Genomic DNA, 27,616 nt, shown 5'->3' on the forward strand with positions numbered 1-27,616 from the left:
ACATAGGGGTAGGAATCAGGGGTAAGTTGTACCGGGGGTGTCCTAGTCGGAAGTTTAGTCACATAGGATGTTTGTTGACTATGTTCTGGAACAACAAGGCATGGTGGGGCAAGGCATGGTGGGGCAACTTTTTTCAGTACTGTAGGAGCTTTATTTCCTTCAGCTATACTATTTCCATCCCTTGCAGGACCACCCCTACTTGTTGCCTGTAAAACATGGGGCATGTGTGTTCCAACATCGTTATTATTGGTAGTTTTAACATTACTTGTCAATGTGCCATGGCTAGTTGTCAAAGTGATTGGCAAGGGTGGAGTATTATTGTTAACAACAGTGGCGGCGTTCTTTGGACTGTCCTTTCTACCTTTTGCTGCAGTACTGTAGGGCTTGGTTTTCCCGCAATTACTATTAATTGCAGTAATCGGTGGGTCAGCGATAGCCTTGCTACTCTGTCCTTTACCCCGCTGGCTAGGTGCAGTACTCACAGTTGGAGGTTGTAAATCAACCAACGGGGCACCTGCATCTCGCTCAACTATTTGTTGGTTTCTCCCATTTTCTCCCATTTTGTGGCAAGACTTAATTAAAGTTTTTGTGGAAAAAAAATTGTCTAAGCTAGCCTGCTCTAGGTGGTCCAGTTGTTCTGCTAGCTTTTTAAGTCTAATCTCAAACGGGTTTAAAAGGGAACGTATTAACAGGAAGAATCAGAAGGGGAAGAGGAAGATAGCTAGTACTCCCATGGAACAGCACCAAGGGGGTAAACACTAGACGCAAGGGAATTACTGGATAATGTGCTGACACAGGAGCGCGGCAGGGGGGAGGTGTGGGGACATGGGCTGGCTGAGAACGCTTATATATGGGCACTCATGCCAGACAAGACAGTGGGCGTAGGGGGGGATACTGAGGGAATACATTTTAAGGGGAAGCGGTTAACGATCGACACTAATCAACGAATGATCGCATTGTGATTCCGATAATTTGGTTTGGTTTGTTTTGTTGTTGTTTTCAAAAAAAAAAAAAAAAAAACCAAAAACCTGTATAAATAGAGACTCAAAATGCATATGCTGTACCTTTCAATGTGGCATCTCCGAATTTACCCTCCGATACGGGTTATGAATACACAAAAGTTTGAATGCTGCAATATGATTAACGAATTGTTATAGCGGCCAGCCCATGGGGTTGTAGGCATTCCGCTGTGTAACTTTGAAGGTACAATAAAGGTTTAAAAAAAAAAAAAAAAGGGAACGTATTAATTTTTCCAACTCTAAAAGGAATTCTGGCTTAGATGTTGATGGCCCAGGGGATGCTATAGTAATAGAATCTATACCGGATGATGGTGGTGTCGTAGGAGTTACCAATGTTATGGTGTCTACACCTACTGAAGCAGCTTCACCCTCTCCCGTTGGTAATCCAATAGAGTTTTCTACAAGGACATGGCTAGGGCGTGTATTAATGCCCAATTTCCTATATTTCCTTGGGGGTTTTAGAGCTTGACATTTTTTTACAGTACCACTCCTTTTCCTTTTTGGACAGGGTTTGGATTTTATAGCATGTGCTTGGGCACAGAGTTTTTGTGTGGCGTTTTGCCCAGTAGATGAATGAGTGGGAACATTTGGAGACTTTACGGGCACAGTAGTAGTAGCTACTAAGTCTAGGGGGACAATACCCAGTGACTCATTGACTGGAGGTGAATGATGCGGGATGTCCTGTACAACTGGTAGTAAGATAGATGATAAGGGGGTGACCAATGAGGGGAAACTTTGGCTTTTGCGTTTCTCAAGAGGGGTTTTCATAAGCTCAATGGACAACCTACGCCCAGCACGTCTTTCTGCCAAGGCGATTTCCCTATCAATATCCTGAGGAAGCCGTTTAAAATAGGTATCTAGGGGGCCCATGACGGCAGCCTCCACCTCGCCCATAGAAGGCAGCAAGGTGGAAGTACTTGTAGAACAAGCCATATAGGTAACCCTCGTAGCACCTCACTATGAAATAACAGGTCAGGGCAATATCACTTATACAAATGGCTTACAGGAAATACCAGAAGTGTAAATGTCAGTGGGGTGGCCCAGCCCGGCCTCCTTCGGCCCCTGACGGCCACAGACGGTCCCGCCCTTGTCCCGGGCTTCTCCCGGCGCGCTCCCGCGTAGCGGAGGCACTGGGGACCTAAATGCACTGATGCTGTTTGTTCGTTTGCTGATAGGCAGGTGGGCGTGGCCAGCGGGGAGAGCAGCCCAGGTGTAGCAGGTTGGGCGCGCAGGGGCTCCTGGACGCTGGAGTCCCTGCCCAACAGCTCGCAGCCCCGCTGGTCCCAACGCCTCTCCCGCGCTCCTCCCAACAGATACAGACTGCCTCCTCAGTCAGAGACGCGCTGCGGGACCCGCGAAGCGGGTCCGGCGAGTCGTTAGGGAAGCTGCTCCGCTCGGCAAAGGCACACCAAGCCGCAGTCCGCCTCAAGGAATCCGGGCAAGAACAGGCAACAATCCAACAAAGGGTCCCAGCAACTTTAGAGTGAGTGCCGCTTTTCACTCCGTCGGCAGGGGGGCGTGGCCAGCGGGGAGAGCAGCCCAGGTGTAGCAGGTTGGGCGCGCAGGGGCTCCTGGACGCTGGAGTCCCTGCCCAACAGCTCGCAGCCCCGCTGGTCCCAACGCCTCTCCCGCGCTCCTCCCAACAGATACAGACTGCCTCCTCAGTCAGAGACACGCTGCGGGACCCGCGAAGCGGGTCCGGCGAGTCGTTAGGGAAGCTGCTCCGCTCGGCAAAGGCACACCAAGCCGCAGTCCGCCTCAAGGAATCTGGGCAAGAACAGGCAACAATCCAACAAAGGGTCCCAGCAACTTTAGAGTGAGTGCCGCTTTTCACTCCGTCGGCAGGGGGGCGTGGCCAGCGGGGCGAGCAGCCCAGGTGTAGCAGGTTGGGCGCGCAGGGGCTCCTGGACGCTGGAGTCCCTGCCCAACAGCTCGCAGCCCGCTGGTCCCAACGCCTCTCCCGCGCTCCTCCCAACAGATACAGACTGCCTCCTCAGTCAGAGACGCGCTGCGGGACCCGCGAAGCAAAGGCACACCAAGCCGCAGTCCGCCTCAAGGAATACGAGCAAGAACAGGCAACAATCCAACATAGTTCATTTGGTGGATGAGCAGAGGCTATCTTAGAGAGGGAGGTGGCGCCGGAACCCGTTGTCTTTTTGCCACAAAGAAGTTTAAGAGGTCCAGGAGCGCCACCGTTTTGGACAGCCAATCTTCCATAACAACCATTGTAGGAAAATAGGATCTGCTTCCTATGGTTACCCTCAAGTTTTGCTTCATGTTACACTGTTTTTGACTAGTCTGACTGGGATCTTGCTAATCAGGACCACAGTCTATCTGCTTCCTCCCTAAAATGTTATGTATGTACTTAGGTACACTCCAGATTGGGTACTGGGGTACCCTTGTCAGTCCCTAGTATATGGTCACATGTACCCAGGGCATAGGTACCCCAGAGGCCTCCCATGGGCTGAAGCATGTATTATGCCACCCAAGAGAGGCCATGCAAAATGGAACTACAGGCCTGCCATTGCAGCCTGTGTAAGCAGGTGTTTGCACCACTTACGATAGATATAGGTTTACTATACAGGTCACTACACTTACAACTTATAAGTCACCCATATAGCAGGCCTTGACCATCCTAAAGGCAAGGTGCTGGGTTTTACGTGAAAGGGTGCCCCTGCATAAGCAGAGCCCCTCTACAGCCTTTGGAGACCATTCTCCCGGGTTTTCGGTGACACAGCCAGACATATAGTTAGAGGTGCTTTAGAACCTCGCGGTAAATGCTATCTCGAAAACGGCTTAAAGAAAACATGCTGTGCTTGGTATCAAACACCTTGGAATCATACCTCCACACCGGTAACCGGTGTGTGAGGTATGATTCCACCCTTCTGAAGCAAGCTTCGTGGGGTCCCTGGTCTGTCCGGAACCAGCCTTCTCAACCCGGGCAGCACAGTATGGTTGCTGCCGACCAGAGACACATTTCTGCCCTCCTGTTGCTGAGCCAAGGTCGAGCAGGGGAAGGAAGGATAATAGGCATCCTGTCACAGGGAGGTGTGACCACCTTCCAGACAGGATTTAGTGCATTGTGGTTGGGTGGGTGAACTTCCAAAGTGCCTGAAAGTCTGCACGAGGGGCACACTGGGTGTCCCTGTGCATAGTCCAGCTCAAATCAGTTCTGGGAGCCATTGTCTCCTGCTCACTGTCTTGATCTTTCTCTGGGAGGGTCCCCTGAGTCTGTCCAACCCTCTCCCGTGGGTACAAAAGGGGTTACCTGGCTGTATACCCTAGATTCGACGTGGACAAGAATCTGAAGAAGAAACCACTGAACTTCGACAGTCTGGATACTCTGGACTTTGCTGGACTTCAACTGGGCCCAACTATGTCTCCGTCTCCGTCCAAAGCGTTGTCTGTGCCCGTGCTCCATGCAGGCTCCGTGCCGGACCTTTGGAGCATCAAGGACATCTGAAGTTTCTCCCTTGGGGTGAAGGAGTCACTCCCCTGCATTCGCAGGCACCGTAACGCAACTGACCGGTCTGCTGCTCCTGAGCTCCTGTGGTCTTCGAAGGCTCCAGCAACACAGGAGGTAGGTCCCTATGCTTCTTGAGGTCTAGCTGCCCCCTCACCGAGTTCGTTGCTCCAGGCCAGCCCTGACTCCCTTGCTTTGGTGAGTCTCCTGGTCCTTGCTGGGCCAGATTGTGACCTTCCTCAACCGTCTTCGTGGAATGCCGCTGCCAAGGCTTGTTGGTGCTTCAGCCAGACACTGACCCCTCAACACTCAACATCCTTCGTGGGACAGCTCACATCTGGCTCCTGGTCATCCTCAACGTCTTCTGGTCCCCGTGGCTGCAAAGTCATGGTCTCCCTCTTCGCACCTGAAGGACCCGACATCGGTGGGCATTCGTCTACTGAGCCCCTGGTCCCTCCTGAGTGACCTAGACTCTGTCCCCTCGGCTTTCAAGTTCCTTCCTGCAAGAATCCACCTGTGGGTTCCACTGGACACTTTTCTTGTTTCCAGCAGTTGCATTTCTTTGAAGGCTCCCATTGAGAACGGCAGCGGTTTCCGACACCACTTCGACCCTATGCACCCGGCTTCCCTGGGATAGGTAACTCTGGTACCTCGGTATCCACGTGTGGGGTGGCTCTTCAACATTCTAAGTTCCAAACGGTTTCTTTGTAATTCACTGGGAAGGGTCCTTAAACACTAATACTGCAACCGCAACTCTCCCATTGGATTGTACGTAGCACGCTGTAGTGTTCTCACACTGCAACTAAGTGTTCTTATACCACTATTTTAGTATATGGTTTGGTTTCCCCCTGGAGCCCACTGTGTATTAGTGCTACTTAAGTCTGTTTCTGTGCTACAGTATTGTGTGCTTTGTGTTTATCTGTGTGTAGCAGATACTGTGAGGTATTTAAGGTGGGTTATAATAATAAATACATATATTTATAACTACTGTGTGGTTCTCCTTTCATTTAACCAATACTATAAGGTTGCATTCTGGTAAAACAAGCTGCTTAAAATTCCTTCAAGACTAAGCCTGAAGGCTGCTCTGTACATATATCACTTGGATAGCTTTCTAAGGTTATCTTTGACCTCTAAAATCACCATAAGAGTTGTTGGACTGGTGCAAAGTGCCACTTTAATTAGTGCAAAAACAACAGTTGATCGACAGAATGCAGAACAAGGTCATACATTCACCCAAGTACAGAGATTTGGGCCTAAATCCATCGTTTTTTTGCTCACCACACCAACCCAGTTCAGACATGGCCATATGCAAATCAGCCTTGACCCTGTGCCTCATGAGCACAGTCCAGCCCGAACTGCCAAGCCATGTCTTCCCTGGGCCGGAATCAAGCATCCTAGGACCGGTTTCTGGCTGTCAGCTGTCATCAGCCAGGATAGCTTAATTCCAGTGGCGTGGAGAGCACGGGACTCACGTCTGAGCTGGATTTAGGCCCAGATCTCTGTTCTGGGGTAAATGTATGACATTGTTCTGCATTCTGTCCATCAACTGTCGTTTTTGCATTTGTCACCCCGGGTGGGGAGGGTATGCTCAGACGTGAGTCTCGTGCTCTCCACACCACTGGAGTCAAGCTATCCTGGCTGAAAACGGCTGATAGCGAGAAACCGGTCCTAGGATGCTTGATTCCGGTCCAGGGAAGACATGGCTTGGCAGTTCGGGCTAGACTGTTCCCATGAGGCACAGGGTCAAGGCTGATTTGCATATGGCCATGTCTAAACTGGGGTGGTGTGGTGAGCAAAAAAACGATGGATTTAGGCACAGATCTCTGTACTGGGGTGAATGTATGACATTGTTCTCCATTCTGTCCATCAACTGTTGTTTTTGCACTTTAATTAATGGAGATCATATACCAGGCCAACTTCTCACAACCATTATATCAGAACCTTCATATCTTTCCAGTAGGCCAATCGCTCACAACTACCACTATGCATCTTCAGTCTTAACTCGAAGAACTACACCTTCTCAAGAAAGTCCCTGGGTTGGTTTTGCGTTTCCTTTGCAAAGAGGTTGCAGTTTATTCAGTGTAGCCACGCTTTTCTTGACCCCATCAGCCAGTTTTTTCTAGTCGTCTCAAAAGGACAAACACTTTAATGGCACAGACAGAATCTGCTTATGAACCTATACTTCTCTAGTGGGTGTGATAGCTAGCCTCCAGTGTTTTAGCCAGTTTGTATACCATGTGGTCCCCACCTCAGTTTTCATTTTTCTACAATGGGGGGGTTGTCCGCGTTAGCTAACAAGAGAGAATTAATCTCAATTTGCGCTTGTGTAAGCTGCTGTCCATGCATCACAGAGAGACTAGAGTTTTTCCCACACATACCAAGTCCTCGGGGGGCCCTGGGGAGTCCCAGCCTCACCCAGTTCATAAGCGCTTTGTCTCTGTTTGCTTTAGTGAGCAATCAGTGACATGCAACTCATCACATTCATGTTCTCTTAGGCCTAGTATTTGGAGTGGGAAAACGCTGTGACCTTGCCTTGTGCTAGGAGTGTCCCACACACTGCAAAGTGGGATGACAACAATGTCACAAGCAGATTCTTGGGGTCTCTGTGGCCTAGCAACTTGGCAATCTTTCAGGACGCTCACCCATTATGCAGGTACATTCACCAATACAGCCGGCAGTCTTTAGTGGAAGATTATGGTTGCCTGGCCCCAGTCCACTCTGCCCCTCAAGTACAGCAGACTCTTGTGCTCTATCACTGCCTGGCTAGCACCCCTAGCTCCCTCTTGACAGGCCATCACGTTCACACTACTGGGCTGACCCTCACGCCTCTTACCCCTTAATACCTTGCCACACAGTTGGCACAAGTAAATCCACACTCTGCGCTACCCATTGCTCATTTCCCCTGCCATTCCAAACCTCTGTTTGGCTCTGATGCACCCCTCTCTCTAGGGAGGGAGGAGGCCTACACCCACTTCCTTTCTTTGCTAATATCAATGGCAGGGGAAGGGAATACCTACATGTGGATCTCGCTCCAGACAATGACCGGCATCTTGAATCGCATTGAATCCTGGGCTTGCTCCTTCTTCAGACTGCCATCTCACCAAGCCTCATTATTAACTTTCTTTTTGCACTTCCTTCAATGATTTTTTTTATTACTAATATGAGCTTTTTTCCTTTTGATTCTTATCTCCTTCTCCATGATACTAAACCATAATTAATTGCTACTGCATATATGTACATATATATTTTACGTTATTTTATGCTCCTGGACATATGTGCTGAGGTTGTACATTGAATTTTCAATGGTCACTGGCCCAGTCCAAATGGGACATCTTACTGCAAGCCAATATCTGTCTCATGAGCTATCTCTTGTAGGTTCAACATGGAGAAACACGTTACCTGCTTCTTTATGATTACGTTGGCTCTACAGTCTGTGAGTACATCAGCTGTATTTCAGGGACTACATTTAATTTGGATTATCCATTTTTAAAATATGTTTACTGTATTTCTATGATTTTGTGGCTACATTTTTGACATTACATTGATTGTTGATTTACATATTTAACAACATTTTCTTTTTTGTGCTATGATCAGGAATTATACTTTACGTGTTTTTTCAATGTTTTAATAAATAGAAATAAAGATGTACATTTTGATTTAAAAATTCTCCTTTTACAATTGTTTTGCTTAACCTACAGTTCACCAATCCTTCTTTGTTCTAACTACATGATGAAATATGTTGCCCTCAAGAAAGGGAGGCTCCACCTGGCCTTTCAGGACAGTATTACATAGGGTGGCTAGAGAGTTGCTGAGATATTCAAATTTTTGTGGTGATATTCTGGGAGAACTATTACAAATAATTTACTTGCTGCATAACAAAATACTGACTGTGTCTCATATAGTAACTTTGCGAATAGGACAATGGTTTTCTAGCTGCACAGCAGTTCCAGCATTTTTTTATACCACCATCAGTTTTATTGTAATTTTGTTTTTATTAATGGTCCGGTGCTAATCCTCTTACCTATCAAAGCAGACTTCCCATGAGGAACAGGTCCCTGTTCCTTACGTCCTTAATGCAGATGATGACATTTCATTAGCAATGACGGAAAGCCCAACCATCATTTGCTACAAACTTTTTAAACATATTTCGTCAGAAAAATCTTGAAGTCAACATAATTAAATTCAAAGTAACTATTGTTTGTGTCACTCTGTAGGCTTATTGCCTGAACACACACCATGATTTGTAAACTGTGTATGATTTTGACTGGGGATTATTTAAACTAATAACTGGATCTGGTTGGCCCAGACTATAAAAAGTACATACATACTAGCAAATTTTGTCCATGATTTCTCTGCTCATGATGAAAGGCTAAGGGTGTGTCCCTGTCAGCACCATTCAGGATTGCAATGGTAGAAATACAGGTAGGGCCCTGTATGGCTCTGTGAGATGTTAGCTGACTGATAGCCCTCATAACTTTCTAAAGAAAATATGTATACTGCCGAGATCTATTTCTCAGGCACACTAAAGTATTGGGTTACAGGTAAGCTATGCTGTAAAACAAGCTACTTTGGCACCAATATTTTACTTGATTATTCTCTGGACAAATCTTGCAGCGCTTGTACGCTTGAAAGTGAAGAGTTATTGCAATTTGACCATACAACATATTTAATATGGAATGCACATCCGTGGAATCTCCTTTGCTATTTGGGTTACATTTTTTTTTAAGTAGAATCTATCACTTTTGCGCAGCTGTTCTGAAGGCCAAGTATTGGGATCAGACACACTGTGGAAATCTAAATGAGACTTGGCTCAGAATAAATGTTTCAAAAAACAATGTCTATCAATCCGGTGCATGTACCTCCCTATGGGCAACTAGAAACTCCCCTGTGTGTATTTGCAACAATACAGTTGTTGAGTCAGAAGAACTTTTATTGTTTAGTCCACGTTATAGCCATTGGTTAAAAAACTTTATTTGTGGATTATGACATGAATAACTGTAAGGAGGCCTTAATATGTAAAAGCACAGAGATAAATCAGATTGCGCTCTTTATGGGAAATTTCACATATAAGTCATGGAGACTATGCAAGAGATGGTCCAAGCAGATAATCCAACTTTTGCACAGCACTACATGACATTTACAGCAGATAATAAGGATATATAAACTACTGCATTGACATTTGTTTTCTTTAACCCCTTGAGTGCTCATGACTGAACCACGCCGTCCTGTGCCATGGGCGGCGTGTACTCATGCCAGCGTGGTTCCGTCATGCTGCTGCTGCTCCGCCTACGCGGCTAATTCCCCGCCTGTGCAGGCGAATTAATGAGCGGGCGTGGTCATGACAGAACCACGCAGTCATGAGCACATGCCGCCCGTGACTCATGACGGCGTGGTTCCGTCATGAGCACGGAAGCGCCGCGCTCACCCTTTAGCCCCCCCGCGGCGGAATTTGCGGCGCAGGGAAGGGGTTAAGGCCTGAAGATGGAATTGTATTTATTCACTATCGGCTACCAAGTTTCACCAGTCTTGCAATTCCCCATACACAAGCTACTAAACCGAAACTGCCTTGCAGTTCACATTTTGGGCTACCAAACCATGGATGTCTAGCACATTTGTGTCTAAACCATCAGCCACATTCTGCCTTTGATAATAAACTTAAGAGCTGAGCAACAGTCATCTCCCCTTTAGCCCAGTACCTGAGAGACATCCTATGCCTCTCACACAATACTGTCTGGAGAATCACCCTGGCCACCTCTCACCATTCTTTCCTCCATTGTCTGCACTGCCTCCTTTTATGTCCTTGATCTGCAGTTGTTGGTACCCAGGCCATCTCTTTCCTGTTCCTTGGATAGGATACTGCTCCTCTAAGATCCAAAACCATAATCCTCCTTGAGGACATCTGCACTCCCCTTGTCAAATATTTTCTCCAGATCAAGTGCACTGCCCAAAAATTGACTGGCGATCCTATACATTCTATCTTAAACTTTCATTGTAGTTTTCACATTTGACCCACCCCATGAACCTCCATGCTTCCTTAAGTTCCCTAATTTTTCCCGCCAATTACCTTTAATTTTAGGCAGTACAGTTCCTACTCACATTGCTGGAACCTACACATTACGCTAGCATTATGAAGTTCAAGCTCCTTCTCCATTAGTCCTTTGCCAAGTAGTGTTGGAGCTTTATAAATACATCCTTTATGTTGGCAACAGTTCCAAAAGACTGGAAGCAAGCTCTGCTTTTGCATTATTCTTTTTTTTATTTTTTTTATTAATCAAATGTGGACCCTCTTGTCATGGGCAATTACTGGCCTTTCTTTTACTACTGCCCATGGAGATCATTGAGAAGGCTGCTAATTACCAACTGTCCACATTCCAGTAAGTCAATAAGATGACTGATGAGGCCCAGTCGGAGTTTAGAAATGGTCGTATTATAGAGACCACTCTGATTTCTATCCTTGATGACCTCAGATCTCTTGTCGACCAGGGCAATTCTTCTGCCCGGGTGCTGCTTGATTTAGCAGAAGCTTTCAAACAGGTTTCTTATTCTCCATTGTTGATGCGTTTGCAGGTGTCTGGTATTAAAGGATCTGCTCTTGCTTAGTTGAAATACTATATTTCAAACCGATCACAGGCAGTGAGTGTAGGATCCTGTCAATCAGGATGTAATGCAGCCTCTCATGTGGCACTTCAGGGGTCGGCACTAGGTCTGGCATTATTTCATCTTTATGTTCGGTCTCAAGTCTATCTAGTTCATTCTTACAGCATTAAGTTTGCCTGCTATGCAGATGGCATCAACTTATTAATATCTTTGGAAGACAACAACGTGACCTTCTGCTGCATTAAAATAAAATCAAAAAGGACAAATGACTGACAGAATGCTAAACAATACTAACATTCACCCCCAGTCACAAAGATCTGGTTTAGAGCAATCGTTTTTTGCACACCACACCACCACAGTTTGGATCCAGTCTGATTTGCACATGGCTGATTCCAAACTGAGGTGATGTGGTAAGCAAAAATACGGTGGGCTAAACCCAGATCTTTGTGCTACTGGATTCAAGCTAGCCTGGCTGATGAGGGGTAATACCACAAAACCAGTCCAAGGATGTCTGTTTCCAGTCCAGGGAGGACTTGGCTTGGCAGTTTGATCTGGACTGTTCACATGGGAAGCAGGATCAAGACTGATTTGCATATGGCTAGGTCCAAACTGTGGTGGCGTGATGAGCAAAAAAACAATAGATTTTGGCCCAGATCTCTGCATTGGGGGTGAGTGTTTGACTTTGTTCGGCATTCCGTCCATCAATTGTTCTTTTTGCATCTGTCACCTGAAGTGGGACAAGGATGCCCAGACATGGGTCCCGTGCTTGCCATGCCACTAGATTCAAGCTATCCTGGCTGATGAGTGGTGATACCCCGAAACCGGTCCTAGGATCCTTTTTCCGGTCCAGGGAGGACCTGGCTTGGCATTTCGGTCTGGACTGTTCCTATGGGGTGCTGGGGCAAGACTGATTTGCATATGGCTAGGTCCAAACTGTGGTGGCGTGGTGAGAAATAAAACAATGGATTAAGGCCCAGATCTCTCCATTTGGGGTGAGCGTTTGACTTTGTTCAGCATTCTGTCCATCAAGTGTTCTTCTTGCATTTGTCATCTGAAGAGGGACGGGATGCTCAGACGTGGGTTACGTGCTCAGCATGCCACTTGATTCAAACTATCCTGGCTGATGAGGGTGATACCCTGAAACCGGTCCTAGGATCCTTGTTTCAAGTCCAGGGAGGACATGGCTAGGCAGTTCGGTCTGGACTGTTGCCATGGGGAGCAGGGTCAAGAATGATTTGTATATGGCTAGGTTCAAACTGTGGTGGCGTGGTGAGCAAAAAAATGATACATTTAAGCCTAGAACTCTGCACTGGCGGTGAGTGTTTGACATTTTTCAGCATTCCGTCTATCAATTGTTCTTTTTGCTGCATTTAAAAATTGCAAGTTGGCAGGACTAAACTGGATGAGTGCCATTTCACTAAAATGAATTATGAAAAACACAATTGCTTGCTATTTCAGGTAGACACTCTCGCAGATCTCTTCTGCTAGGATTTTGGCATGAACAACTGATACTTGCTCCAACTCCTGCGCCAGACATCCAGAATCTTAGCTTCCAACTTGATCAGGACAGGGTTGATAAGATGTATGGGCAAAAAGTTATTGTCCATTTGTTTTCTTTTCTGAAAGTGCTTCAAAAGATTCTGTTTTTTTGCAGGCACATACTAGATTTCGGGTGGTGTGGGCCATGACATCAAGTTATCTTGACTACTGCAACACTGGTACACCATCTGCAGCACATTCAGAATTCAGCATCCTGTCTTGCTTTAAGCCTCCACAAGCGGTCTTCATCCTCTCAAGCCTCAAGAACGTTGCACTAGCTATCAGTCTCAAAATATATTGTATTTGAAGGTGGGTGCATTGTCTTCCACACCTATCATTGGACAGGACCTCTGTATTTGTATAACAGATGTCATCACCACCAGCCAGACCCGCATCTCAGATCTACAGATGCTAGTGTTCTATTGGTCATCAAAGACTATCAGGGTGGCCCTGGGGGTACAACCTTTCCATTGATGCAATTACGATTTGGAATTCACTTCCTTCTCCTCTTAGGATGATTATGTATTCATATTATTGCGCAAATCCCTGTAAATGTGGTTAAATGTGGTTATGTTCTAAATAGCTGACTTTATGCTGTCACTTTCAGTTTAAACATCGCCAGGAACCTTCCTAAGTAAAAGCGCTATACATTTCCTAATACCATTACACTGCCATTGCTTTTGCGGCTTAAATCCAGATTCAACCATTCAACTTTGTTAACTGTTCACAAAAACTCCACTCTACAAATCAACCACTGGGCAAAGTAGCTGACCAACTGCACACAGAAATGTTCTAATTGTAACCAACTACCTTTCCGAAATCAAAATAGGAATTAATCTGAATACAGCATTGTGTAAAAAAATCTAACACAAAGCAACACTAAAAAAAAAATCAAGATTGCTGCAAGTTGCGAAATTAGGCAACAAGAAACTAGCCAGGTTGGATTTACTTGAGTGTCGCATTGTGGGAACTCTTAATAGATCATGGCCCTATTTAGGAAAACCAGCAATAAAATAGCATACCTACTATTTTCAACTATGTCATTTAACATGTCATGAGTGATTTAATATGTGAGGTCATAAGCAGTGCATGGTAGGAGCACTAGATATAGATAGCTCAGTAAACTATAACTGGTGAATGTCAGTGTTTTTTTGTCTTAAAACAATAGTTCATATATTATTACAAGGTCCCACTATAAGATCATTTTAACATTTTTTCAATGAATTTCAGTTTAGTTTTTTTATTACAGTTACATATCTAACTGTAAAGTCACTTTTTTTTTTTAAACCTTTATTGACGCATTGAAGTATTACAAGCGCCGGCCTACAACCACAGGGGCCGGCCGCAAATTCAGCAATTCAAAAATAGGATTCATGCATCTATCATCGACCCTGGCAACAGCTGCAAAGAGATTACAGCGTATGATTGAATGCGCCGCCAGTACAAAGGGTATATCAAAGGTTTCGTTTTTTTCTTTTTGAAGAAGCAGTAGTGGCATTGCTGTAGGAGGCGTCACACCATTTTATAAGAAGCAGTAATAGATGAGGGGATGTACCGCGCACTGCAGTCAAGAACAGGCAACGAATAATACAACCTTAGTCAGACAACAGACAAGGAGTAAAGTTGATCTATTAGCAAGCGATCAAGTGCGAGCACCCTCCAGAAAACCCACCCTTAGGAGACAGTAAAGTAGAAGCTGGTATAGACGCCCAATAAAGCAAGAAGTGACAGAAGGAGAGACAGCAGACTCTACTGAGAAGAAGAAAGGAAAAGAAAGGGACCATAGAACAAAACAAACTAAAATAACAAACCCCCCCCCCCCAACACCCACCACCCTGCACCCCTGTAATGGCTACGGCCTACCCCACTAACAGCGTGCCCGTCGCCCCGGAACTACCCTAAAGAAAGGAAAAGAGAGCGGAGGAGGAGAACAACATACACACTCCCGATCTCCCTTACCTCCCGCCATTAGCGACCTCCCCAAGACATCGTAGCCACTGTTTGAAGCAAGTATTGAACCCCGACCTGGGGAGGACATCAGTAAAACCAACCGACCCCCGTTACATTGTAAGGTACAATCCCGGCATAGAGCACAGAACGGAGCAAACCCCGGAAGCCAAAGTCAACCCTGACCAGTACGGGTCTTTACAATAGCCCTCGCCACCCAAGCCACAGTCATCTTAAGGAAATCGAAGCGTTCAACACAGTGCAAGTCAATGGTATCGGATCGAAGACAGGATACAAGATGGCGACGTCCACAATTCCGGCAAGGAAAGATGAAGAAGCAAGGCAAACCTCTCCAATAGTCACTGAAGAGCTGTTCATGGTGATCAAAACCTTTAGCAACGATATTCCGCCGAGCAGGGATCGAGTAGGGAAAGCCAACAATGATCGCGGGTGCGCCATCCATGGAGCCAGAGGCATCAGAGTGAGCCAAATCAGGCTTTCGCCCAGGGACCTGGAAGTAGTAAGCAGAGTACTCCACAGGAACCACAGCTTGCTGATAACATGTCGGAGCATCGTCTTCCAGTCTCAAACAAACGTTGTCCAGCGGTACAGACATCCGAGCGTACATGCCGGTGATGTGAGAGTGGAGCGCCCCAATGGCGGCCATTACGGACCTCAACGATATTGTGCCGTCCGTCCCCTCCATCCCCTCTCGCGAAGAGACGAAGCAGGATTCGAACCCCGGACACAACTCCGAGGCACCAGGCACACACAAAGCCGATGACAACAGCGGGCGCTCACAAAACTGGCAGAATCGACACCTTCGCCGCTCGCGGGGGCCAAGCCCGTCGACCTCGGCCCCCCAGGAGGGTCTCCGGGCGCCGGAGCCCCGACCGCGGTTGCCGATCTTCACTTGCGTCACTGTACCGTGTCCATAGAGTAAGCCGGTAACTGAGCTGCCAATCGAAAATGCAAAGAATGACCCAAGTTTGGGAGACCGGACGCAACCCTGGTCCCACAGCCGATGTTGTGCAACTCCAACCCGGATGGGCTAGTAATCGAGGTCCCGGCTTCAGCCCTGGAGCAGGCCAAGAATAGTACTCAATATAACTTCGTCACCCGGTAAGTTGGAAAGTCCGGGATTGCACCGCAGGAGTCAGGAGCACTTCATGTGTACGGGAGTCCGGCGGGAGGAAAGGATAGTCAACAGGATATACGAGCCGCCGGGAGCTTATGCAGCCATCTTCGTTCGTAGCGCAGCTCCTCCTCCTGTAAAGTCACTTTAACCTTTGTTTTTCCAGTGAAAATTATATATATCTGTTCACCTAGTCAGTCTCCAACAATAGGCGTCAAACCACCACCAAACTCAAGGATACCTAATAAATTAACCCCAGAATACAAAAAACTTGAGCAACCTTTGCCAGTAGGTTAATAGATGGATCCATGCGGAAGATAAACAAACCTACTGAGCATGATTATGACTATTAACACTTCAAACATAATAACACAAACATTCTGCAGCAGCAACCCAAACTGCAAAGCCAACTGTCACCATCAAACGTCTAACCTGCCAATTACCTCCAGTATTTTGCATCAGGACCAGCTGCAACACTGCACCTGCTACCTAAAGATTAGGCTGCAGTCAGAAACTGGAAAACTGGGATGAAGATGGAGCATGTGGAGCTCTAACCCCCTGCCCCAGCCTATGCAATGCTGCGGCTTCTGGGTCCCACCTCAAGGGCCAAGCACTGAAGCCTTCCGCGCTTGGGGATAGCAAACCTCACCTGTAGAGTTCAACTCCAGCAGAGTGGGGGCACCCACTTAACCAACTTTCACCCCCCAAATTCCACAGCCCTTAAGGGCAGCACCTTTATTGTATGGGGTTAAGGGAAAGGCTGTGGCAGAGCGCCTCTTAAACCAACATTTTATTAGTGAGAAAGAAGTCTCCCTTCCCTCTTTTATTGACCTCAAAGAGAAACATATAACCTCGCCTGCTGTACAAAGACAACAAGCATTCTCTCAACAATCAGACAAAGGTCACAAGACATCTCTATTAATAGAAAACTGCACATAAACATAAGTATCCTTTCTAGAAACATAGCAGCAGAGGGAGACATAAATATGATTCTGATTGGCAGTTGCAGACTGCAATTCCGATTTTTAGAAATGCGCATTACACAGCATAAGTAAGGATCCTTAATAAATGCAATACACAACTAAGTTGTGAAAAACGACAAAATGTGCAGTTCCTAATAAGGGGGGTGAAGGAAGCAGGTTTCCTATAGAATGCCCTCACACACCCAGCAAGGTGTCATGCTTCATCATTGGGCTGTGCTCCTCGTCGGGCCGGCGCTGCAATGTCCGACAGGCTCCAGCGAAGGGGCTCTTTCCCGGAGATCTTCTAAGAGACAGCTGTTAGGTGCATGAGGGTGAGTGGTCAGTGTAGTGAATGAGTGTGAGTGGTGCTTTAAAATAGGTATAGCACTGTCCTGAGGGAATTAATTTTATTCAAGGGGTGTGCTACCCTAGTTAAAATGTATGAGCCCTGTATGGAGTAACAATGATCCACAGGGTCTAGTATATGTGCGTGGTTGACATGTTTTTTTGCCTGCTGCCCCTAGCAGGTCACTCATCAATTCTTCAGGACCAATGACTACAGGAGTGAGTGCTCAAGAACTCTAACACTACTACAAAGCCTAGGCGCGAAACTTACAATATCACCAGTGATGTTAATAGAAGGTCCGATGCTGTACCTATTTTAAAGCACCACTCACACTCATTCACTACACCGACCACTCACCCTCACACTCACACACCTAACAGCTGTCTCTTAAAAGATCTCCGGCAAAAAAAACCTTCGCTGGAGCCCGTCGGGCATTGCAGCACCAGCCCGACGAGGAGCACAGCCCAATGATGAAGCATGACACCTTGCTGGGTGTGTGAGGGCATTCAATAAGAAACCTTCTTCCTTCACCCCCTTCACGCACCTAACGGCTGTCTCTTAAAAAATCTCCGGCAAAGAGCCCCTTTGTGGGAGTCCATTGGGAATTGCAGCGCCGGCCCGACGAGGAGCACAGCCCAATGATGAAGCATGACACCTTGCTGGGTGTGTGAGGCATTCAATAAGAGACCTGCTTCCTTCACCCCCTTTGATAGGAACTGCACATTCTGTTGTTTTTAGTATTCTTTTGGAGCATTGTGCAGGACCGCATCAAAAGCTCCAGGTTTCTTTTTGGATTCAACAACTACGTTGTGGACACATGCTATCCCAGATTCCCAAAGCATGGTCCCACAAACACAATAACCCAGTCTATGTCTGAGATCCTACAACCATATGCAAAGATTTACCATCTAATGCAGCGCCAAAGCATTTTCTATGGCCAGGTCGTTATAATTCTGAGAAGCAGACCTCACCGCTGTCACCACAGACCTCACCACCACTCATCACACCTCACCACCGTCTGCCTTTGTGTGTTCATGCACCTAAAAGTGGTTGTATGGCAAAGAGAGCCTCCACTAATGACTGCTGAGTCAGGGCGGCTTTCCAGCAACGACTCATCATGCAGTTGTCTGATGCTCAGGATATTGGCATCACAGATGATAGCTGCCATTACCATATCAATAAATTAGCACCTCTGGCAGTACCAGCTGCACCACTGCCCTAACGACAAAAACTGCTGCGCTCATGTGCACTCGCTATTTGACATCCATCCTTCATTTATGATGCTTCTGCATGTTTTCTCTATGCCGTTAACATTTTAGGAAAATATAGAAAATTTGTGGGTAATTCCCAAATATCTCCAGGGAATTAAGCTAGCCTCATTTTCTGCTGAAAACTATGAGCTGCCTCAACCTAATCGATCTCCACACACAAATAAAAACAAGACACTTTTAGTGAGCAGGTATTCATAAAAAACTCACCTTGCCTCCAACCAGTGGAAGAATGTGCATCTTTCCTGCTTGGCAATTCTTCACCGAGGACACAATTAGGCAGGTGCCGCACAAGACCACCTGGCGCTCAGCCCATTTGTGCAGTTGGGTTTTACCTTTCCGCACACTATGGATCCCAGAAAGCATGATTCGATCCAGCTGCTCAACCTGACATGGTTTTTCTAGAATGATAGGAAAAGGACATTTTAATGTCAACTTTGAAGTACCTGTGATTGAGTTTATGTGAAAATTATATAGGCACCAGTGAAAAAAACATGGCTGACAAATGTATCGTGTTAAATGGTGATATTTACTAAGGACCCATTACTAAGAACCTCTGCCTAGCCAACGCAAACCTACTCAACAGTCACAGTTCCTGCCGAACAAGCAGAGAATATCTGTCAAAAGAGCTTCTGCTAACACATCACGTTTGGAAAAATTACCCAGCGCTGCCTACCTCCCCGTGTCATGGCCGTAAGATGCAATTTTTTATTTTTTTTATTTCTCAGACCATAGAAAACATGAGTGTCACTGAAGCACAGGGAGTATTCTGTTGGGACTGGAAATGCCAAACCTTGAGTGGCAGTCGGGAAACTGTGAAAATGGTGTTAGAGGCGGCAATCCCAGCAGTTTCTGCTTTCCTTACATAAATACTATATTTAGAAGAAACACCAACTCCCTGTCTACGTTTCTAATCTTCAAATATCTGATGTGGCTAATTAGGAGGCATTAGCCACAGATGAATGGGATTCTAGTACATAAATGGCAATTGACGGGATTCAAGGCCTTACTATTGACTCAGAGGTGGTATATACTTTAGAACACCTTCTAGTTTTATGCCCCAGACGCCTCACGAGTGATGTAATAGGAGGTCAATTTGATGACACCGGGTCTGGTGGCTCAGTGGACTAATGTGTCTACTGTAGGGGTCTGTGTTCGACCTCATGGTCACAGGTTCTAATCCCGGTGAGTCCACTCAGCCTTTCATCCATCTGAGGTCGATAAAATGAGTACCATTGAGTTGGGTAACAACAAACATCTATTATTCAGCGCCAAGATACCCGTAGTGGTGAATGTGCGCTTTACAAATACACGTTATGTTATGTTAGTTCATAAACCTCATGATAATCTCGACATTTCTCATCAGATAGCAGAGTCAAACCTCAAGAAGTTGTGTGCAAAAAACAAATGAGGATTAAAAGGAATATCTATACTAGCAAGCGAGAAACAGGCTACACAAGGCATGTTGCGCTACTGTGTGCTAAATGTATCTGCAATATCAAGGGCATCTTTGAGACTGAAAGGGATGTGGTACTGTCCGGATTCAGGGACAAAGCGTACTCCAGTGAGGTTTTGGAGCGTTTGACTAAATAATTAGTATTCAACAAGAGGGAGCACTCTCTTTATGAAATCAGGCACTACAGTAGGAGGAGACCTGTTGATGTATTACCACATACAGGGGGACTTCAGTAATGAATGTGAAATGCCCTAAAAAAAGATAGTGGAACTGCTCAAACTTGACCCGGTAATAGGCAGTACTGTGGGCACAAATTCATCAATGACCTTTTGACGAGCCCAGTCACTGAGCGACTAGCTTACATCAAGCCAATTTGATGACAGTAAGGAGAGGTTTAATTGGCTGAACTTGGACGGAAGGTTGAAAAAAATGCGGGAGTGCAAGGCCTGTAAAGAGAGAATCTTTACTAACATCAACACCTTGACCAACTCTCCCAGGAAGATTGTGAAAAGAACAAAACAGGTAATGGTGTCTATGTTTTAATTTTCCGTTGTGAGATGAAATATGTGGGTAGTATTATATTCCCAGCTCATAAACTAATAGTGGGGTATTTGCGAGCCATCAGGAACACTGATGTAAGTTATGCAGTTGCAGGCCACTTCTATGTAGTTTATAAAAGTAACAAAAAGATGTTGTAGTACTTTGCAACTTATTATGCCTCCAAGAGTATCAGATGAGGCCATGGAGATGCTGCACTCAGTAGACTGGAATCACAGTACTAACAGAACTTGACACATTAAAGCATTGTGGTGTCTAAACATGTTCTCTTACTCTGTATCTTCCTTGCCAGTTCTTTTTCCAATTTCTCGATATCCTCAAAGATGCTGGCATAGTCTTCTCAACCATATTTAATAAGTATTTCGAGAATGCTCTTAGAACATTCAACCAAGTATATTGTCTACTTCTCAATAATTTTTTGATTTGGTTTAATATATCTGGGTACGGCTGGAGCGGTCGACCTCGAAGCGGAGGAACTGGGTTCAAGTCTCCGCAGGGACACTCAACATTCTGTGATTCTGGGCATATCACTTAATCTCCCCGTGCCTAAAAAAATTAATGTGTCCGTCTGTAATGCAACTGGTGCTCATGTAAAGTGCTTGGATACCTTCAGTTTGAGTTTGCGCAACATATAGAATTCCCCAAAAATTAAATAAATAAATAAATAAAAAATAAGTGAAGGGGAGGCTAAATGTCCACTGTACGAAATGTAAGGGCTGTAAGCATTATTATTCTATTAAAAACCAATAAAACTCTCTGATAAACAAAATCTGGGTACAGTACATACGCAGATTGATCCTGGAACATCCAAGTATTTTTGCAATGCTCTGGCTTCCAATCACTTGTTGAGGTTTTTTTTATACCGTTTTTCAATGTGCTCCAATTTCTAATCAATGGTTAACCTCTGTGTAACCAATTAGTGCCAGTGCTGCTGTGGGCCTCTGTATTTCGCACCTCAAGGTCCTTGAACAGTTCTGTGGCCTCTGCCTCCCTTTAACTATTCCTATCCGCTGCCATTGTAAACCGTCCAATGTCCAAGGTATACAGCAAGCGCCCAGGACTAAAAATGCCTCTTACGATTTCTCGCCTTTGCTCTTAATAGCAGTGACCATTTATACACAATTATAAAGGTTTTCTTCACCTGCGATACTTCAATATAGTTAATATATGAAATGTAAACAAGATGGTGGCCTCCTTGAGAATGACTTGCTTAACGAGTCCAAATGGGCCGGGTACACATCCTGCAGTAAATGAGCACAAGCAACTTTGTCTGTGAGAGTGAGTACTCGGGTGGTGAGTAACGACTGGCTGTATATATTAAGGGTTTCCTGACCCATCGGCATACTGCCTCGTGAGAGCTAGCGGAGTTAGCACATTAGAATAGACATATGTATGTGTGTGTGTGTATATATGTGTGTGTGTGTGTGTGTGTGTGTATACACATATATATATATATATTCCAACTCATTGTCCGCCAGGAGCCTCGACTTCAACAGGGCGGTCCAGCGCATGGGGGCAGGCTTTCCCACAATTGCATCCAAAACAAAACTTCCATTCCGAAGAAAGAAGAGCGCCGGACCTTGGACTTTCAGAAGAAGGCACTTTAATATGCAATACACAGCTTGCTTGATATCTCCACAGCTTGCTTGTTCCTTAGGCGTTTCAGCTATCGTCGTAGCCTTGATCACAGGTGAGCAAGTTGCATCTGGGTTAGCTGTGTCACGACGTCATTAGTGCGCCGCGTTAGACTCAGTGTATTTATAAAGTCTTAACTTCATACAACTCCCATAATACACCTTGAATTGTTGGTCTCCGTTTCCTTTCATTAAAGTACTGCATTCCATTCTATCTCTTTGTTTTTCGAACACACATTACTAAAGCCAGCATAAACATTTATGAAAAACAAAGAGATAGAATGGAATGCAGTACTTTAATGAAAGGAAACGGATATATATATATATATATATCACACCATTGTACTAGAAAACACCTATGATCGTCTGTACCATCATAAACCAACAATTATTATTATTATGTTATGCTAAAAGGTATTTATTAAGTGCATGGCTAATCCCAGGATTGTCCCGGCGCAAATATTAGCGGATTTGTACAGCGCATAGCTGCCCCAGAGATGGGCGTCCCAGCGCTACCAAAAATGTCCGTAAGTAGTTACAGTCCGGGACAAGGAGAGAAAGTTACGCCGGGAAATTCCAGTGTCATAAACTAGTACACTGACCATCATGACCCCTAAAGCCACCATTTCCCAGGGGTCTACTCCGTTACTCCAAGAACGTATCTACCCCATCGTGCGTACAACCTTTTAAGCACAGAAACAATTAATGGCTTTCTCAAAACATATAACTTTTTACTTTTTAAGTAACAACATGGGTCACACAGCATGTAGACATAAATCCAAAGTCGCATGCCAACACACCTAGCCACTACTTCCAACAAGCATTTACAATGCAATGGTTTTGCCTTTGGAAAAATTAGAGCTATTGGCATTGTAAATGACAATTTCTATTTGTGTTGGTTTTGAAAACAGATAAAGAAATGGCATTGTCATTTACATTGCCATTAGCTTAATCTCTGCAGTCACTCTCTACTCTGCGCACTCTCTACTATGCGCACTCACAACTTCACACTCTGGGCACTCACAACTTCACAATCTGCGCACTCACAACTTCACAATCTGCACATTCTGCACTCTGCGCACTCACTACTCTGCGTACTCTCAACTTCACAATCTGCACATTCTGCTCTTCGCACTCACAACTTCACAATCTGCACTCGGCGCATTCTGCACTCTGCGCACTCATTACTCTGTGCACTCACAACTTCACAATCTGCACACTCACTACTCTGCACACTCACAACTTCACAATCTGCACTCAGCGCATTCTGCACTCTGCGCACTCACTACTCTGCACACTCACAACCTGCACTCGGCGCATTCTGCACTCTGCATCACAGGGAGCCTGTGGTAACAGAGAGCCCCTGATTTAAGCATGTGTCTCTAGTGAGGTGCATGGAGATTGCCCTTTCCCTTGCCATCCTCAGCTGTTTGTGGGATGTACATGCCCCAACTGAAGTAAAAAATAGCCAGTACAGTGTATTGTTCTCTCTGACCTTACACGCTGTGAAAGTTGCGCGAGCGCCGCTATGACCTCACAAACGAAGTAATGCAACGTTTTGTCTGGGTAATACCCAACTGCCGGTACAATACACCACGCACCTCCTCTGACATCTCCAACAGCAATGGAGGGCATTGTTCTAAGCATATGACATCACAAACAGGCGTGGGTATTAAGCGGTCTAAGCTCGTGACATCACAAGCACCAGTTGGAATGGAGCATGTTAAGATCGTGACATCACAAACAAGCATTACAATGAAGCGTTCAAATCTAATGACATCACAAACAGCCGGTGACATGCACCGTTCTAAGCTCATGACGTCACAAACAGCTGTTGGAGTGACGCGGTCTAACCTCATGACATCACAAACAATCATTACATTTAAGCGTTCTAACCTGATGACATCACAAGCCGCCAATGGAATGATTAATTCTAAACTCATCAAATCACAAACAGTTGGAAGGGAGCGCTCTAAGCCTAGAACATCACAGCCAGTCGGCGGTACACTGTTAGTCTGACCTCACATAGCCAGTGTAATGCAGGGTTGTAAGCTATGACATCACAAGTCATTGGAATGTAGCATTCTAAGCCTATGACATCAGTCATTAGAATGTAGCGTGCTCAGCCCATTGCATTACAAACGGCCACTGTAACAAGGTATTCTTCGTTTATGACATAACAGCCAGGCTACTAAATGGAACCTGCAGAGCCCGAGAAGTGTAAAAGCCGCCACGTAGTGTATGACTGAGAAAGACAAAAGGGGAGGGTCGTCCTTGAAACGCCTGCGTCTTCCCTAATGACCTCATGCTCACTGGCCATGCCCCTTCTGTAATTTCCGAAGGTAAACCTCTAGCAGGTGATGTTTACACAGAGAGTTGGAGCAGACCGGAGCAGGACGGGTGGAGCGACGCCACTTGCTGTGCAGGGGTGATGCCCAGCAGGTTAACAACCGACGGGGTCCGGACCGGACTGCAGATGATTGTGACGTCGGCAAGGTGAGGTAAGTGAGAAGGTGGCTCGTGGAGGGAAGAGAAACATGGTCCCAGACCTGCAGTGCTGGGGTCTTTGAGAGAGTCACTGGAGTCTATGCCACCAACCCCTCGTGGCTAAGGCGTGAAAAGGGCAGCATGTTTACCCCACAGCCCAGGCTTGTGCAACCCTCCATATAATCCAGCCAGCGAGGCAGCTCCGTATCACAGTGCACCTGTGGCAGAGATCTTTGATTAATCTGCCAATTAGGATTACTGCAACCACCTCTGTTCTTCACCCTCATTAGCCGACATTAGAATAAGACTCAATACCTGGTTTTTCGAATGAGCCCTGCAACCCCATGTCTGGATGACTAACGCTATACAAATAATGATCGACTGGGGCGGGAGACTCCCTGTTTAAGCCAAAATACCATCATCTTGGCTGTTTCCCGCCTGAAATGATCTCCGTTTCAATAGAAGTCAATGTTGGAAATACATTCTCCCGATTATACATATATTTTAATCTCCCACTTTCGTGAGACTGGATGTCTGGGCCACCACGGGGAGAGGCGACCCTGACAAAAGGGAAGGTGTGAGGACACGAGATGAGGAATTCTGCCCTTTTCTAGACCGCACTCATGGTCGCCTCATGTTCAGGAGGATCGTTACCCTGCACGAGTCCCGGCTCATATCCACTAGTGGTTAGGATTGCTAGTTTACAACTATGCCCTTTATACCCCACTCTTCTCTCCAAGGTCAGAACGCTAAACTACAGATGCAAGACCCTCGCGTTTCTTACCCCCTCAAACAAATTTGGGAGTCTCTTCTCGGTGTACTACTAACAGTTGTGAACCTACCATGAATTTAACAATCCCACTGGCCTATCCTACTAACTTCTAGTCCGCTGTAAAACATGAAATCCCCTAGCCCAGTGAGCTCCTAACTATCTAACACACCCGCCGCTTCGGCGTTGCCGATAAGTCACATGCTTCCCTTTCTGCTCCCTGCAGCCATTTCGGTACTCGGGGCCCAGCCGGCATGGCTTCACTACTGCGAGCAGGAAATGGCTGCAGCTCCCCATGTGGTTAGGCTGCGAGCACTCAGTGGGACTCTTGACCCCCCCCTTCCCCCCGAAACGTGGGGGCGCTCAGACACATTCATCATCTGCTATCGCCCCCTCCGACCGCGGAGCGTGCAAACCGGCCGTGTTTTCGGGGGGGGGGGGAGGGGAGGGGGGGCGAGAACTGTAGCTGATACATCATTAACACGCACCCACTTTTGCAAGACTTCGATATTGAACGACTGCCCCTCACTACGATTCTTTTTCTTTTCATTAGCAGACGGCGTGCTCCCTCATGTCACTAGGGCTTGCTTCCGCTCCTCACTCGGGAGCAACAAGGACATGTACGTCTCATTTTCTCCCCCCCCCCCCCCCCCCCATCCCCAATAAAGAAGCCTCGTCACCAGTCTTTCCCTGGTACCACAATCGCCCGCCAACATAAAACTGAGATTCATGATACTTCGTTAATCGAAACACCCCACCCAAGTCGAAAAGAAAACAGTTTTATCCTTGAACTACCAACACCTTCATAACCTCTGGAAAGCAAATGTAGATGTATACCTGGTGAGCACAATTTGAATCACACTTTAGGAGTTATGACCCGCACTCAAGAGGTACACCAGGAAATAACCATTCGCCCAAGGTGAAACGTATGCGGGCCTTGACAACCGCCCAGTGGAAAAAGAACATTCCAAATAAAATAACACCCGAGCCCCCTAGATCGGATGTTTATTTTATTTAAAAAAGGATCTTGGTTTCGCAGCGCAACTGTTCTACAGCTAGAATTGTATTTTTCTCACCTGATTTGTTGCCAAGTCTGCTGTTGATCTGGTTCATTTCCAGTTCCCCAGAACTAAGCTTGTCCTTTCTGTTCGGTAGGATATCCTTGGGATTTCTGTTTTCATCACGGGCTATATTCTCTTTTTGCATAATGTTTTGCCCCTCAAATTAAAAATAAAATCACAAAGAAAACCAGTAGAAAAAATAAAGATCTTAAAAAATAGGATTTTTTTGTGGGAAAAAAATCCTCTCGAAACCACCCAGAAGAAAACGTAATCGGCTCTTCTTGAATCCAGGTACAACGGTCGGAGTTGAAGCAACAAAAAATGTTTTTTTCCCTCTCCGTGGGTCCTTCGTTGTTTTCAGGGCCGTGTCCGTTCCCTTCGGTTACGATTTCTCTTCTGCCGTTTTCGCCAATATTTAAGACAGCAGTTCTGTGGGATTCGGGCGTTTTTCCCTAGTTTTCTTAGTGCTTCTTTGTCCCCGTAGCTGCGAAGGGCCTTGCTGTTCTGTTGCAGCCGAGGTACTGGCCAAAAAAAAACAAGCGGGAGGGGGAGCAAGGGAGGTGCCGGCAATGCCGGAACAGAATCGGGGGCGTTCCCGGCGTCGCGTGACGTCGGCAAAAGCCAAAGAATCTCGGGAACGCCCCTGTGTCTCCTCCGGCATTGACGGACAGGCCCCTCGTCCAATGGCTAGGCTCCATTTATGGAGCCAGCCAATGAATGACGAGGGCCGACCCAAAGCCACACACAGTTCTCATTAGGTTTTCGCCAGGCAAAACCTAAAAAGCTGCCTTGTATACAAGCAAATCTATCATATACCCACCATTATATGGCAACACCCCGAACATAATGCAGCCGCATGGCACAAAGGGCGAGGCCCACCCTCTCCTCCATTGATAGGTTAAGAATGGGAAAGCTCACAGTGAGCAAAAAAGTGTGAGAGAGGCTGGAAAGAGAGACAGTTTTTTTTTTTACTACGGAGTGAGGGCTTTATGATAATCTGCCTATGGCATGTTAAATTTAGAACAAATGTCCTGAAATCTATTACATTACATTATTGTCACAGTCAAGGCCGGTCCTAGCCATGGGCGGTATGGGCAGCTGCCCAGGGCCTCGTGCTCAGGGGGGCCCCGCCGCCGGCCCCACAGTTGCGGGCAGAGGGAATAACATGACAGCCATTAAATAGCCCTAGTGTTGCTGAATGGCATGAATGAATAACTGACTGTCACAAATTCAGGATCATCGTCACTTCCAACTCAGGCTGTAACTCGCACTCTGCCTACCAGGATGGGGCCCCACACAATGGCAACACCCCACCAGTCCTTGTGTACCCCTGCTGATCAAAGTGAAAGAAATACGTCTCTTTACAATTGGGCTC

General features: G+C 46.2%; 1 protein-coding gene across 1 annotated transcript in view; it reads right to left on the reverse strand.

Moving 5' to 3' along the window:
- The window catches only part of PHLPP2 (PH domain and leucine rich repeat protein phosphatase 2), a 631,402-nt gene that overhangs the window by 395,618 nt on the left and 208,168 nt on the right, over nucleotides 1-27,616 (reverse strand). Inside the window, exon 4 of the mRNA XM_086945488.1 lies at nucleotides 18,487-18,677. Within this exon, the coding sequence (XP_086801614.1) occupies nucleotides 18,487-18,677 (191 nt within the window). The remainder of the gene's footprint in view (nucleotides 1-18,486; nucleotides 18,678-27,616) is intronic.

The sequence above is a fragment of the Lissotriton vulgaris genome, chromosome 12, assembly GCF_964263255.1.
Source record: "Lissotriton vulgaris chromosome 12, aLisVul1.2, whole genome shotgun sequence".
NCBI classification, from domain to species: Eukaryota; Metazoa; Chordata; class Amphibia; order Caudata; family Salamandridae; genus Lissotriton; species Lissotriton vulgaris.